At 44.1% G+C, this 15,790-nt stretch overlaps 1 protein-coding gene and 1 pseudogene across 3 annotated transcripts in view; one reads left to right on the top strand and one right to left on the bottom strand.

The window, feature by feature from the left end:
- Positions 1 to 865: 865 nt before the first annotated feature.
- Positions 866 to 2,445, bottom strand: LOC120095301 (survival of motor neuron-related-splicing factor 30-like; annotated as a pseudogene).
- An 8,067-nt stretch (positions 2,446 to 10,512) lies between these two features.
- Positions 10,513 to 15,790, top strand: part of Smurf2 (SMAD specific E3 ubiquitin protein ligase 2) — a 100,670-nt gene continuing 95,392 nt past the window's right edge. Inside the window, exon 1 of one of the 3 annotated variants that reach the window (XM_039086171.2) lies at positions 10,513 to 11,071. In XM_039086171.2, the coding sequence (XP_038942099.1) occupies positions 11,020 to 11,071 (52 nt within the window). In that variant the 5' untranslated portion in view covers positions 10,513 to 11,019. 3 annotated transcript variants of the gene reach the window in all.

Here is a 15,790-nt window from a genome sequence, read left to right as displayed (position 1 = left end):
GAAACATGGGCCTGAAAGCGAGCCACTAAGCAGCTTTCCTCCATGATTTCTGCCTCAGGTCCTGTCCTGACTGACTTTCCTCACTGACGGACTATGACCTGGAAGCCAAGCTGAAATAAACTGTTTCCTCCTCGATTTGGTTTGTAGAGAATTGTTTTATTGTTATTTTAATGTTTAAAATTTTCTTTATGGTTTATGTGTATGAGTGTTTCGTCCTAATGTCTGTCTGTGCAACATGCCTGCAGTGTCTGTGGACACCAGAGGAGCGTGTCAGGTCCTCCTGAAATGGAGTTACAAACAGTTATAAACCACCATGTGGGTGCTGGGAATCAAAACCGGGTCCTCTAAAAAGCAGCCAGGTTTGGTTTTTGTTTGTTTGTTTGTTTGTTTTTGGTTCTTTTTTTTTCGGAGCTGGGGACCGAACCCAGGGCCTTGTGCTTCCTAGGCAAGCGCTCTACCACTGAGCTAAATCCCCAACCCCTGTTTGTTTGTTTTGAGACAGGGGTTCATTCTTTTTTTTTTTTTTTTTTGAGATTTTACAAACTTTATTTATTAAAGTTAAACATACAAAACTGAAATTAACACACTCTAAAAATTAACAGGAAGACCCTTTTCCCTACCTTTGTTTTGTTTAAACTCAATTTGGGATAGCTGTGGTGCTTCACTTATGCCAACAAATGCTGGCAACTTGATCTCGTTAATAAAAATTACAAACTCAGCTACATGAACATAATATACAGGGAAGTTATGGTCAGATTAATGCACAAGAAATACAGGAAAATGTAATCATGAAGACATTCAGTACTCTTGTTCATTAATTTAGCCTTGGATTTGTTTTTGTTTTTTTTTTTTTTTGGTTTTGTTCTGTTTTTTACAAAAATAGTATCTACACTGTATACAGGGCTGTACATCAGCTTTGTCTTCCCATATAAACATTACACATCCCAAAACGGGTAGCACTACCACAAGTGAAGTCAACAAAGGAAAACACCAAATAAACAGAGAAGGGGAGCACATCCTAAACATGGTTTGTTTGGTTTTTTAATATAAAATTCAAACTCAATGACAAAAAATACAAGGTGAGTCAATTGTAGAGGTGACCTAATAGTCCCAGGAAACAATTCAAGGAAAAAAAACCTCAAAATAAACTTTGCCGTTTATAAATTAACCTATACTTGGGCTCGTCTGGACAGTGCCAGGTTGTAAAACAGAAGCAGCTCTCTTCAGCAGGCTGGCGTTTTGCCTTGATGTCCCTTCCACTGCACTGTTGGAATATATCAAGTGCAAAGCATCTGAAAATCCCAAGTTAGGACTTACAAACTGTCCACACAACATCAGTTAAGTGGCCTGACGTTCCTAAGTCATCTACGTGCCGACTTATGCAGCACTTAGCTAGAAAAGTTGCCTTGTTCAACATACTGAAGAAGCTGTGGTGAGTAGCAATGAAAAGTTACATGGTAGCAGTTATCAAATGTCTTCAAGTTTCTTCCTACCAAAGCCAAACAATGACAACAACGTATCTCCCTTACTCATCTAACAAATAATTTACCTTTAGAAAAATATAAGGATAAAAAGGTAAATGTAAAGCCCTGCGGAGATGAAATCCAACAGTTTCTCACTACTGAGGCATCAAATGCCTGACATTGTATTTGGATGTATCTTGATACTGTGTCATGGGCTTGTCAGCAATTCCACAAGTTCCTACTCCGACTTTGCCCGTTACACTTTCTGGCGAAGCAAAAATACTCCTCTTTACCTGGCCTTTCTTGTTTTTCGAGTACGCCCTGTTGTTGAACTGCTGCCATTTCACCTTCTGGTCCTCTCACTCCTGCTCAAGCTCTTTTATTCTCTGTGCTTTTTTCAAAGCTTTTTTCTTTTTATATTCACGCTGCTGGGCAATCATTTCTTTTTTTGACATGGGTTTGTTGCCGCTGTCCTCTTTTGCTTTCCTTCCTTCCTCTACAGGCTTGAGGTTCAACAATGGAGTCACTTCGGCATTGCCATAGACAGCGAAGGTGATCGCAGCGGTGCCGTTCTCTTCATCGATCTCCTCGATCTCCGCCTCATAACACTGTCCATCTTCACTCCAGACGGCCATGCACTTGTCCCCTACTTTCCATGAATGAGTGGGCTGAGTAGAAGCAAAGCTGTCTGAACTTGTGAGAGTTTCCGAAGGCTGAGTTGACAGAAGGTCTTTGGTCAGTTCTATGACTTCCTTTGCTTCCGAGGGCTGGGATTAAAGGTGTACGTTCACAGTTGCAAATCCTTCTTCAGTTTCAGCAGATCTTCATTTTCTCCATTTCCCGATAGAGCAGCTTCTACTTGCTGGAGTTGAGCTTTGTAGCTGGCCAACTGTTTTGCTAGATCCTCTGACATCTTGGGTGGGACTGGGGATGGGACAGCGGGCAGGGGTCGGGGAAGCGAGCTGAGCGGCGGCAGGGACAGCTACAGCAGGGGAAATTTCCACCACGACGAGATTCGGTCGGAAAAGGAAAAAATCCCAGGGGTTCATTCTTCATCCCTGTACACCAGACTGACCACACGTTCCCAGAGATCTGCTTGCCTCTGCCTCCAGAGTTCTGGGAATTAATGGCATGTGCCACTATGCCTGGTGTTCTTCTTAACTACAGAGCCACTGGACAACAGGATTTCTTTTTCAAGATTTATTTATGTATAAGGTGTTCTGCCTGCATGTATGCCTGCAGGCCAGAAGAGGGCACAAGATCTCATTACAGATGGTTGTGAGCCACCATGGGGTTGCTGGGAATTGAACTCACATCCTCTGGAAGAGCATCTAGTGCCCTTAACCTCCGAGCCATCTCTTCAGCCCGGACAATGGGATTTTTATTCTTATTTTTTAAATTAATTATTTATTTTATGTATGTGAGTACACTGTCGCTGTCTTCAGACACACAGAAGAGGGCATCAGATCCCATTATAGATGGCTGTGAGCCACCATGTGGTTGCTGGGAATCGAACTCAGGACCTCTGGAAGAGCAGTCAGTGCTCTTAACCGCTGAGCCATCTCTCCAGCCCTTTTATTTTAGTTTTGTTTAAAATAACAGCCACAGAAAGCAAGCTAGAACTTGCCCCCTTACTTAAGACTCTAGCTTCTGGTGATGGTCAGCAATTCTTGGCGTTACTTGGCATCCCCCTGCATCACACCAATCACATCATTCTTCCAGTGTGTTTCATCTGTTTAAAGAGGTACCACAGGCTGAAGGGATGGCTCAGTTGGTTAAGAGCACTGGCTGCTCTCCCAGAGCAGGCACCAGAGGTCAGAAGAAGGCATTGGATTCACTGGGGTTAAATGCAGTTGCGAACCTCCATGTGGGTATTAGGAACTGAACCCGGGTTCTCTGCAAGACCACCTCACCACAGAGCCATCTCGCCAACCCTTCAGCTAGTTTCTTCTCTAGCTGTGTAGGGAGGGTGCTGCCCACAATGGGCTGAATCCGCCCACATGAGTCATCAGCTGAGACAGTGACTTACAGACTTTCCTGCAGGTCAATCCGAGGATGAATTCTTTCGTTGCCATTCTCCCTTCCCAGGTGGCTCTATGTTGCATCAAGCTGAAAACAAAACAGAATAGCAACAAAAACAAAAACAGCAACAACAAAAAACAAAACAAAAGGAAGAACACAAAAACCCAACCAAACCAACCAACCAAACAAAAGACCCCAATCAAACAAAAAGAACAACTAACCAGGACAGATTTTTGGGTTTTGGGGGATGATATGTAAGCACGCACCTGGTTAGAAGGGTTGTCTGGGAAGCTATCCTTCTCTATCTCCTTCATCGGAGTTTAGAAGTCCCAGGGCTCCTCCCTGTCTGCCGGTCTGACCTATCTCCTCTTCTCTAGTTGAGAGAACTATGGTTTTACAATTGGCTCCATCAGCTGCCAACCCTGTGATCTCTCAACTCAGCTCCCCACAGCTAGCCCAGTGGGCTGGTGGCCAGTGGCCTCATCTCACATTCCAAGGGCAGAAAACCAGATTGGCTTCTTGTATGCCATTTCCAAATCCGCCGATGGATGCCGTACCCACCTACTGTAAGCACGGCCACTCGGGATCTCTCCTCGCGTGAGCTGCCGATTCTCACAGCGTGTTCTCTGCTCCAGTAGCACTGAAAATGCAAATTCATGGCCTTCAACCCAGTGACTGAATTCGATCCTTGGAGTGGAGCCCAAGGTTCTATCCTCCAGCCATCAGCCGGGTCGACTTTCTCAGAGGGGATTGTTTAGGGACTGTCCGTGAGTATATCAAGTTAGAGGGTAAGAAACGAATGCTTGGGGCTGGGGATTTAGCTCAGTGGTAGAGCGCTTGCCTAGGAAGCGCAAGGCCCTGGGTTCGGTCCCCAGCTCCGGGGAAAAAAAAAAAAAAAAAAAAAGAAACGAATGCTTGGCAAGGGATGGGGGATACACAGATCTGGAGAGACATTAGGAGGACATGTGACTTCAGATTCCATCTTGGAGACCGGATCTGCTGGAGGAAGAGGCCATAAAAGAGTTCAGAATGTGACTTAACCGTAGACCGTGCTGGAAGAGGACCATGAAAACTCCTATGATCTCAAAGGCCGAAGCAAAGACCAATGCACAGTGAAGGGAGAGGGAGGCTCGCGTTGACAGTGATAACTTCCTGGGGGCTGTCTGACCAGTGCTGAGCAAATCTGGAAGCAGCTAGACTAGCCTGGGATTCACTCATAGCCCAGGTTGGCCTTGAACTTGAGGTAATTCTTTACTTCAATCTCATGACTGCTGAAATATTAGGTGGGTATTACCGTGCCCAGTGATGACCTAACGTTAAGTTGAAGTCATAAAAAATGAAGAAAGCTCATTTTTAAAGCTTTCAAAGCTGACTACCTGATGCCTGCTTTTCCTCCATGGCACAGATGCTGTATGAAATTAGAAATTCACAGTACAAAAATAGCTTTGCAGGAGTGCCGTTATTAACATAACCTTACTTCAGACTTTTTTTTTTTCTCTTAGCGGTGGAGACAATACCTCCATGTAAAAATATATTAATGGCTGAAACAGAAGAAATACCAAGTCCAGATGGTAAGCATTTTCTTGCAAAGTCATTTTAAATTTAATGTCAGCCCAGGAAAACAGAAACATGTTTTAAGCAAAGGATTTTAAATACTGTAACTGTGTATAGATTTTCACCACTAGTCTAGGCTATCATCATAAAGGATACCATGCTAAGTGATTAGCAAAATATCAAATAAAATGTTTAAGTCTTTTGGTTAAAAATGCTCATTAGCACATGCTGTTACAATGTCTTCATCTTTAAAACGTACATTTATTCGTATGTGTGGGTGTACATATGTGTGGGTTTGTGCATTCCAGAGGGAACTTTCAGCTCCTCTTCCTGCTGTTTGGGGACCCAGGGTTCAAACTGCGGTCCTAAAGCTTGGACACCAGTGTTGTAATCGGTGCTCCATCCCTCCCATCAAGCTACAGCACTTTTATTGGAAGATTTTTATGCATGTGTGTATTTGAGGTATGCATACATGTGGATGGATATATATGATAGTACATGTGTGTGCATTCATGTGCCTATGGAAGCCAGAAATGGATGTTGTGTGTCTTTTTGATGAACCCAGAGCCTGTAGATTTGGTTAGTCTAGCCAGCTAACTTACTCTAGGGAATCCCCTGTGGTCTGTCACCCGAGCACTGGGATTGTAGGTGAGTGCTATAACCTCCTGGCTTTTTTGTGGGCTCTGGGAATTAAAATTCTGGTCCTCACTTTGCTGTGCTAAGTGCTTTCAGCCTTTGAACCATCTCCTCAAACCAAAGATGGATTTTTTTTTTTTTTTGGTTCTTTTTTTCGGAGCTGGGGACCGAACCCAGGGCCTTGCGCTTCCTAGGTAAGCGCTCTACCACTGAGTTAAATCCCCAGCCCCCCCAAAGATGGATTTTTATTGGTATGAAATTGGTGGTTTTATTTTTTTTTTTTTCTATTCTTTTTTTTCGGAGCTGCGGATCGAACCCAGGGCCTTGCGCTTGCTAGGCAAGTGCTCTACCACTGAGCCAAATCCCAACCCCGGTGGTTTTAGTATACTTGAGACAAATGCTTAAACCAATGATTCTATAAGAGGTTCACGGTACAATCCTTCAGAGAGCAAATTAGAAGTCACAAGGGGACAGAATAGCTTTGAAAGGCCTTCTGCAATTCCCGCACGTGTCAAAGGTATGTGCTGGCACAATTTGCCTTGGAAATGGATTCCAACTTCAGGGAGAACGCAAAGGATGACGATTTGCTCAAGAATTGCTATTTTCCCTTCGTTTGCCCTCAAAACTGGGTCTAAATTGTTGCCATGACGAAACTTGGGGTGCATCTGATGCTGACATTGAATCTAATGAGACTCAAGCTCCCCTTAGCAGTGTAATTTAGATGGAGCAGGTGTTCTCAAAGCACAACGCTCTGTCGAGCAGACCCGCATCACCTGGGCAACTGTGTTACCTGGGCTGGGTGACTTGCATTTGCAACCCAGCAATCTGAAGGCTGAAGCAGGAGGATTGCTGTGAGTTTGAGGTCTGCCTGGGCTGCTAGCCAAGTTCCTAGCAGAGTGAACTACAGAGTGAAGCCTATTGCAATGAAACCCCAAACCAGGGCTGGATATAATTTAGCAGTAGAGTGCCTGCCTAGTAGGCATAGGGCCCTAGGTTCCTTCTCTAGGACACTGGGGTAGAGGGGGAGGAAATAATGGGGCCCCTGGAAAGAGCCTCAGTAGATAAAACCATTTGCCTTGCAAGTCAGATGAATTCAGTTTGATGTGGAGAGACAAACAATTCTACTGAGTTATCATCTCTCTCTCACACAAACTCCTGCTGCCCCCATACACACTAACAGGGGACGAATAGACAAGTGTAAATGCCAGTTCCACTCTAGACTGACCCCCATAAGCCCCACCCCTAGGGTGAGATGCAGCCATCTGTGCTTAGCAAGTTCTCCAGGTAATGCTGATACATACTCAAGTTCCAGAACCGATGGGCTGGTAGTTTCTAAACTTGGTTTGGATCTGAGTGACCATAGAGCTTTTACAAACCACCTTCGTTTTGACTGCAGGAAATTGTGATTCAGTGGACCAGGGTAGGTCTTTAGCAATCAAGGTTAACAAGTCTTCTCTTCCTCCCACTTCTCTTTCTTCTTCCTCCTCCTCCTCCTCCTTCTCCTCTCTCTTTCTTCCTCTTCCTCTTCCTCTTCCTCTTCCTCTTCTTCTTCTTCTTCTTCCTCCTCCTCCTCCTCCTCCTCTTCTTCTTCCTCCTCTTTTTTCTCTTCCTCCTCTTCCTCCTCCTTCTCTTCTTCCTCCTCCTCCTCTTCCTCCTCTTTCTCCTCCTCCTCCTTCTCCTCTTCCTCTTCCTCTTCTTCCTCCTCCTCTTTTTCCTCCTCCTCTTCTTCTTCCTCCTTCTCCTCTTCCTCCTCCTCCTCTTCTCCTCCTCCTTCTCCCTCTTCTTCTTCCTCTTCTACTGCTACTATTACTACTGAGCATCTTATGTAGCCCACATCGACCTTGAATTCACTATACAACCAATGGTGTTCTGGATTATAAATGGGTGCCGTACTGATGTATGCAAGCTGAGGAGTGAACCCAGGTCTGTGTACATATGAGACAGCTCTAGCAACTGAGCCCTAGCCCCAGACTTCTTTTACTCCTTATTCTAACAGTTTTCTGCCACGAGACTGATCTTTAAATACTATTCTTTTTTTTTTTTTTTTTTTTTTTTGGTTCTTTTTTTCGGAGCTGGGGATCGAACCCAGGGCCTTGCGCTTCCTAGGTAAGCGCTCTACCACTGAGCTAAATCCCCAGCCCCTCTTTTTTTTTTTTTTTAATCTCAGTTCAAGCCTATTACTGTGTCCGGTACATAGAAGGAGGTCAAAAGTCATTAGCTGGATGAATGAATCTCATAGTAATATGTTGCTGAGGAGAGAGAGGCCATTTCTTCCTGTTCAATGCTATTTTCCTTTTCTGAAAGTGTTTTTCTCCCACACTTAAGTGCATATAATTGGTCTGAGTCTTAATCCCTACTTTTCATCTTTGTCCTCACCAATTTCTAGCCATTGGCTGAGAGTCCCCTGCATACTTTATATATAATGTGTACTTATGAAATAGCCAGGGGGGCGTGTGCATAAAAACTCCTTTTCACTTGAAGTTATCTGGCTCTAACAGCTCTGATTTGGGCCTGCACTAGTTGAGGCTTCTTAGTCAAGAGATGGATTGGAAGTGACTTTCCTATCCACATCGGTTCTTTTGATTTTTATTATTTTTACGTCTTCCAAAGTCTTTGTTTCATTTATTAATTAAAGTCAATATTATACAATGTGTCAAGGAAAACAACAATAAAACAAACATCCACGTACCCAGCTTTAAAAAGATTATTACCGGATAATCATGGGCGTGGTGATGCATTTGGATGGATCTCTGTTCATTTAAAACCAGTCTGCTCTATCACATGTAAGGTTTGATTTCTAGCATTACTCAGAGGTTACCAACATATTGAATGGTTTTGTTTATTATTTATATTTTGAGTTTTTTATTTTTATTTTTTATTAGATATTTTAAATTTACATTTCAAATGTTATCCCCCTTTCCTGATTTCCCATCCATAAACCCCCTATCCCTTTACCCGTCCCCCTGCTTCTATGAGGGTGTTCCCCCACCCACCCTATTTTGAGCTTTTGAAGACTTCTTTGTGTGTGTGAGTGTTTTTTGCCGAATGTGTCATGTCACAAGCATGCTTGGTCCTGTGGAAATTAGAAAAGGGCATCAGATCCCCTGGAACTGGAGTGCTAGGTGGTTATGAGCTACCATGTGGGTGCTGGGAACTGGACCCAGATCATCTGCAGGAGCAACAGATGCTCTTAACCACCAAACCATCTCTCTGGCCCATACTGCATGGTTTTAAAGCACACTTAGGGAAGTCTAAACAAAGCTGTCTGAACATTATTCCTATACCCATTTCCCTGAGCTGCCTGCCACACATTCGTAGGTGTTGCTTAAAATTCTCCACCCCCTCCATCCCCTGCTAGGTTTCCCACCATTTTCTGAAATCTTAACTTCCATTTCTCAGTACAAAGCTACAAATTATGCTGGTGGGTGGTTGGGAACAAAGTGTGGGCCATAACCACCAGGGAAATATGAATGCATACATCAGCTTGCTCCGTTTATTGTCACAAGCCTGCGTTTGAAATAGTGATGTAGCAATTGTTCTATCGCCACAGTAACTTTTGTGGGAATGGTTTCCTGAGCCTTCAGATCTTACACAGCACAAAGAAGTGTTTCTTAAGGGCCCTGTTCATTGCTTTGTGAATAATGAGCACTTACAATTTCTTGATTGAATTTCTAGAGCTGTCCCTTGTATTTTAAGTCTTACCGCTAGAACTTATGATTTGGGGATCACTTTAATCCGTAGGAGTGTACTTAGACTGATGAAATGCTTTTGGGTTTCATCTGGAGAATGAAGTGTCTTAACCGATAGATTGTAAGCAACCATTTACATTGTTTTGGATTAAAATGTATTAGACTTCAACGAACAGTCTAAACGGCATTAATGTTATAACAGCCTTAAGCAAAGTCAACGTGGATACAAATCCACACTTTATCCTTAGTTTTCATTACTACTTATGTGCACATAGAACTTGTATTCTCCATTTAAACCCTGCATTACATATAAAATCTTCCATGTAACGTGGTCACCACAATTGCCATTTAGATAGCTGCATAAAAATGTCTTGCTGCTGATGTAATACAATTCATTATTGGGCTATACTCTCATCCCAGCCTTGTAAAACAAAACCCCCAAACACCTGTATTATTTATTTGTCCAGAATAAGTTCCTATTACTGTAAGTTACCGCATCAGAGTTACAGTCCTGTTCATTTTGTCTTTTTTTTTTTTTCCTCCTGGGATAGCAAGATACAGTACTGCCTGAGCTTTAAACACAGTATCCACCTATCTATCTTGTTCACAGTCCTTGGCGGTATTTGTATCATCTCCCTATGCCTGTCCTGCTAGGGAAAAAAAAAAAAGAGTCCGAGCAGGTAAGTAACCGGATCTGGAGTACCAGGTGAGTCCGTGGAGGTGGCAATTACAATACTAAGAGCTAAGCACTCCTGGGAATTTGCTGGAACGTTCGATGTGGGAATAGCGTCTTGTCGAATTAATTCTTCGGACTCGGGTCTAACTTTACTTTACTCTCGCCAGCCTCTTAGGGCGCGCAGTGGGAGTATTACTCGGGCATTCTGCCCTGTAGGGACACAGGCTGTCTTTCAGTGAGCTAGCTGGTCAGCAGGCCCCTCTGGTGCCACGGAGCCGGCGCCGCCGGGCGGTGGAGTTCAGAGATGGGTCTGGGCCGGGACACACGCGCTCCCTGCGTCCCGCGCGGAGTCCGGCCTTCCTCCGGCGCCCTAGGCGCAGGAGACCTCGCCCACAACCCCGCCCCCGAGACGGCCCTGCCCACCACAAACCCCGCCCTGCAACAGGCCCCGCCCCCGTCTCCTCCCCGCCCCCAGGAGCCGACGAGTGGCGGCGGCGGCGGCGGCGGCGGCGGCGGCAGCGGCCCCAGGACCGGGTTCCCTCAGACAAGAGGGCGGGCGGAGGAGGAAGCGGCCGAGCACCCGCCCGCCTCAGCAGACTTCGCACCATCGGCTCCCAGGCCTCGCGGCACCGAGAAGGGGAGACCGAGGCGGGCCGCGAGGACAGGAGGCGGCGGGGGCGCGAGGCGGAGGCGGCGCGGCCGGCCGCGGCTGCCGCTTTGTTGTGCGGCCCGGGCCGAGGAAGCAGAAGTGGGAGGAGGGGGGAGCTCTGCGTCCCGCTCCCTCCGCGGCTCATGGCGACGGCGCTCGGCACATCCGGGACCCTCCGGCCCTGGCGGCCGCGGCGCGGGCTGTTCGGACCCCGGCCCCGGCCGCTGTGGTGACTCCTCCGCGCCTCGCCGTCGTCCCAGCCCAGCCCAGCCCGCCCGCCCGCGGGCCGCGAGCGCCGCCGCCGCCGCCGCCTCCCCCGCCGCTGGGGACATGTCTAACCCCGGAGGCCGGAGGAACGGGCCCGTCAAGCTGCGCCTGACAGGTGAGCAGGGCGGGCGGCTGCGGCGCCTGTGGGCAGGCGGAGGGCCGGGGTCGCGGTCGGTGGTGGCGTTGGACGGGAATCCGGGCGTGGGAAGGCCTAGTTCAGGGAGTCATTGGAGAACCACTTAGCTGGGGTTGGGAAATTCTTCAGAACGCCAAGTGTGTGGCCCGTGGGTCTCCCGTGGAGGGCGGATTTGAGGTCCGGACATCTAGTTTCTTGGGGTCACAGGAGCAGCCCCTGGGCTATTGCCCAGGTGGGGTCGTGAAGGGGATTACTGAATCCAGTTGCTGACTGCGCGCAGTAAACACTCCTTAAATATGGAGTTGAGTGCTTAACGGGAGAGTGCGTGTGTTCCCGGGTTGTTAACTTGGACACCTACCTATGCCCGGGTGTGAAACCTTTACTCTCTAGCTGCCAACCTCTGCGGCCAGTGCCACACACCTTAAAACGCACGTCTCTGGGAGGGACTGAGACTGTGGTTGGCTTTTCCGGCGTGTCTGCCTGATCCCACGACTCCCGGCTCATTGTACACTCTGTGTTTTGGAAGTTGTTTGATTGTAGGGTAGCGTGTTTGGGGTTGTTCCTTGTAGGCCGCAGAACTAGTGGCTCACGTCTGAACTCCAGACATGGTTTAGAATCGCTTGCTTGGAAATGTGTTTCTAAGTCTTGGACTCCTACATAAACTTTTAAGCGAACTTTTACTGGTTCTCTTCCACACTTCGCGCCCCTTTCTAAATGGAAAGGAATGCTCAGAGGGATTTGTTAAAGACTGTTTATGTTCCCAGGTGCAGCAAGTTGTTAACGTATTACAGGTATAATTTGCTTATGATGCCACTTCTGATATTCTTCCGTGGTCGCATCTCCCTCCTTTTAAGGAAAATTGCGTTTGGTTTAAAGAGTGTAAGTGAAACTATTGTCCCTCTGCTAGCTAGACGCATCGTTCACAGTAAGTAAATTGTCCGCATTTATATTCAGATGTGTGGTGAAAAAGACGTCATTTTGCAGTTAGTTGGTTCATATGTGTGTGCACCAGCGAAGGATAAGCTGTAATTATGCTTGCCCACACTAAACTTTGAAATTTATGTGGACGAATGTTGTAGTTGAATGCCTGTGTTAAATGCCAGTCCGTTGGCTGTACCTTTTAGGTAACTTGAAGTGAATTTGGTATTTGAGAATTTAGTTTGAATGTATGTTGGCTACAGCTTCAAATACTTTCCCTTTGAGGCTGAAGAGATGGCTCAGTGGTTAAGTGTATCCTGTTCTCTAAGGGGACCGGAGTTCTACTCCCAGCACCCCCCACCCAGGTCCTTGGCTCACTACCACCTGTAACTCTAGCTGCAGGGGATCTGATGCATCTGGCCTCCCACAAGCACCTGCACTTGTGTACACATACTGCCCCAATCTCCAGTAATGAAAAAATATATACATTGCACTGACCTGAAAGCGTTTCTTTCCCTAGGGAAATCACAAGGTATTATTAACACTAGGTTGGGGGGCGTGCTTTGATCTTCATCTTTACTGTTCTTTTGGGGGAGTCAGTGGAACACAATTATAAAGGATCTTTGGTGCTCTAGTTTATATATTGATATTCTTACTAGGCAGGTCTGTGCCAATTACAGAAAGAAATTGTGAGTGTAGGTGTGCAAAAGCCATCGGAAATGGGCTGTAATTTTCTTCTGGGATACATACATGGGAGAGAAAAAGAGAGGTTTGGGTTTTCTTTAGATAAAAATGAGTTCTGAGGTGGGCTGGAGAGATTGCATAATAGTTAAGAGTACTGCCTGTTCTTCCAAAGGTTTAATTCCCAGCACCCACATTCCAGGTCACAACTGTCTGTAACTCCAGTTCCAGGGGATCTGACACACTCATACCCAATGCATATAGAATTCAAATGAATTATTAAAAATGAGTTCTGAGGTTTTGTTACATTTATGTTCTCTCTCTCTCTCTCTCTCTCTCTCTCTCTCTCTGTGTGTGTGTGTGTGTGTGTGTGTGTGTGTGTGTCTGTGTCTCTGTCTGTGTGTGTCTGTCTCATGGCCATGGAGTACATGTGGTGGACAGGATAAGGTGGGATCACCCTTTTCACCTTGTGAGTCTTACCAGTCAGACTTAGGTCATCAGGCTTGAGAGAAAATACCTTAACCCTCAGTGTTCTGAGGGGTAGTGTGACTGAGCAGCTCTTATATTTATGTCATTTTTTTTCTGTATATGATAGTTTAAAAAGATTTATGAGTGGCATTTGTTAGGTGAACATGATAACCACTGCACTAAAGAAACTTCCCTTGAGTGAAGTTTGAGAGGAAAAAGATCACACTTAGTTTCTGAGCAAGAGGATACATTCGACTAAATTTATAGAGTGATTTTGTACACTTAGCTTTTTCTGAAGAATTTTAAATATCTGTCCTCTCCTCTTAATTGTAAAAACAGTTTGAACTACTCTCAATTTTTTAAAGCTATTGGGAATTTTCCTGTGAATAGTTTTCGCAAAGTCTGACAAATATTAAAACCATTGTTGTCTCTTTGATTACATATGGTGGAATCTCCTGTTTTGCAAGGAACATTAACTCACATTTTTTCATTTTTGTTCATCATTTACGAATTAAATAGTATAAATTTTAACAAATAGATCTTAAGAGCTGGATTCAATTAGCAGCTTTTTAGGACACAAACATAAAAGGGTTAGATGGAAAAGATTGTTTTGACTGACTGGATAAATGACAGGGCTGTGTTTGATGTGCGTCCAGGACTTGGTCTGGAGCTGGTGCCCAACTTCTCAGTCCATCTTGAGAAGCCAAATAAAATATTTAACCTAGGACTCTTTTTGTTTAAAAAAAAAAGTTGATTCTTTGTTAAGACTTTAAGAAATGTTTGGCATACCTTTAGATTAAGTGTTTAACAGTTCATTTAAATCTGGATTCCCTAATAGAGGAAAAAACTTAGTTTAAAAAAAAAAATCCACAGTGAACTTCTATTTGGTTTATAATACACTTGAGCTATAAGTTGTTTTAAGATGACTTTTTTATTCTAAGTTAAAGCCATTTAAAAGTTTACATTTGTGGAAATACCTTTGATTCCACGGTACTTTATGAGCTGCAGTTAATTACATCCTTAATGGAGAGTCGTCCACTGCTGAAAGGTGTTAACAGATCTTTCATAGCCACCACCCTCCACCCCCATGAGACTCTGCCCACTGTGGATATTTTCCACAGACTATTACTAAAATCCACCCATTAGTAAATTGTGATATTGTTGAAGAAGGTGAGATGAAGTTATTATCAAGTTGAGATTCCTTAAGCCATTGGTGAGTATATGGTCTGTCCTATCAAGTTACTTCTCTTAGTTTTTATGACACATTAACATTTGGTCATTAAAATGGGCTATCTGGGAACACCATTAATTTTAGGTTGTGTATTTAGAGTGGGGAATGGATTGATTACATATGTGTAATTTGTAGTTCGATACATATCTAATATAGGCATTCCTACAAACATTAAGAAAGGATTTGGGTTGAAAATATTCTATATAGTTGGTTATAGTAAAAAAAAAAAAATCAGGTAAATTTTTATACCCTTACTGTTTTTGAAAATCAAATGCTAGAAAATGCAGTTTAGTGTAGTTTCTAATATTTTAAATTCTTAGGTATGAAGTAATAACAGAGTACTTATCCAGAACCTTTATTTTAGACCTTTTTGTAAATGCAATGTTTTTGTATGCTGTTTCTCATTAATTTTAAAAATCCTTGGCAGTAGAGAAGTTAAGTTGACCTATATATAAGGAAAATTAATTTTAAAATCTCACTTTAAATATACTTGTATTTTAAATATTATTTCACTGAGTGCTTTATTTAACTCAAGACTTGGAATTTTTAAACTTCATTGCGTCTTTTAGGTTTCCAAGCATGAATAATGCCAATGGACCATAATGACTGAGGGCTTTGCTATTGAATGTAACTAACTCATTTTATTGGTTTCTGAGGAGGAAACTAAAATGGCATATCTCCGTCTTTTAAGTCTTCTCTTGTTGCAGTCTAGGTTTCTTTCACACAGGCAATAGTTTGGTTTTCCTGAGGTATGTGTTTTAAATCACGGCTTCTGCCTTCTTCATATTGATCTATTTATAATAACGTGTGATTGCTAGTTTTATGTTAACTTGACTCAAACTAGAGTTATCAGAGAGGAGGAAATCTCAATTGAGAAAATGCTTCCAAAAGATCAGGCTGTAGGCAAACCTGTAGGGCATTTTCTTAGTGATGTGGCATCCCTGGGCTGGTCCTGGATTCTGTAACCGGCTGAGCAAGCTATGAGGAGCAGGCTAGTAAGCAGCAAACCCAAACACCCCTCCCCCAGTCAGCTCCTTTCTCCAGGTTCCTGCCCAGTTTGAGTTTCTGTCTTGACTTCCATCACTGTGTGGAAGTGTAAGCTAAATAAATCCTTCCTTCCCAGCTTGCTTTGGGTTATTATTGCAGTTAATAACCCTGATTAAGACAACATGCTAACATCTTATTCAGCGTGTAAACATTTCGTACAGTTAGCATATAAACTCAATTTTCTTTTTTCTTTCATTTTTTTTAATAGACAGATTATGTAGTTTATTGGTTTCAAACTCACTGACCTTGACATTCTGAAATTTCTGCCTCTATTTTTCAAGTCCTGATATTACAGGTGTGTGCCGCCATTCCTGTCAAAACTCAAATTTCAAGGTAAAGTGAAGGTCAAACCT

This window comes from Rattus norvegicus, chromosome 10 (assembly GCF_036323735.1).
Source record: "Rattus norvegicus strain BN/NHsdMcwi chromosome 10, GRCr8, whole genome shotgun sequence".
NCBI lineage: Eukaryota > Metazoa > Chordata > Mammalia > Rodentia > Muridae > Rattus > Rattus norvegicus.
Note: the sequence above shows the minus strand (reverse complement) of the source record. Positions and strands in the feature narration are given on the sequence as shown.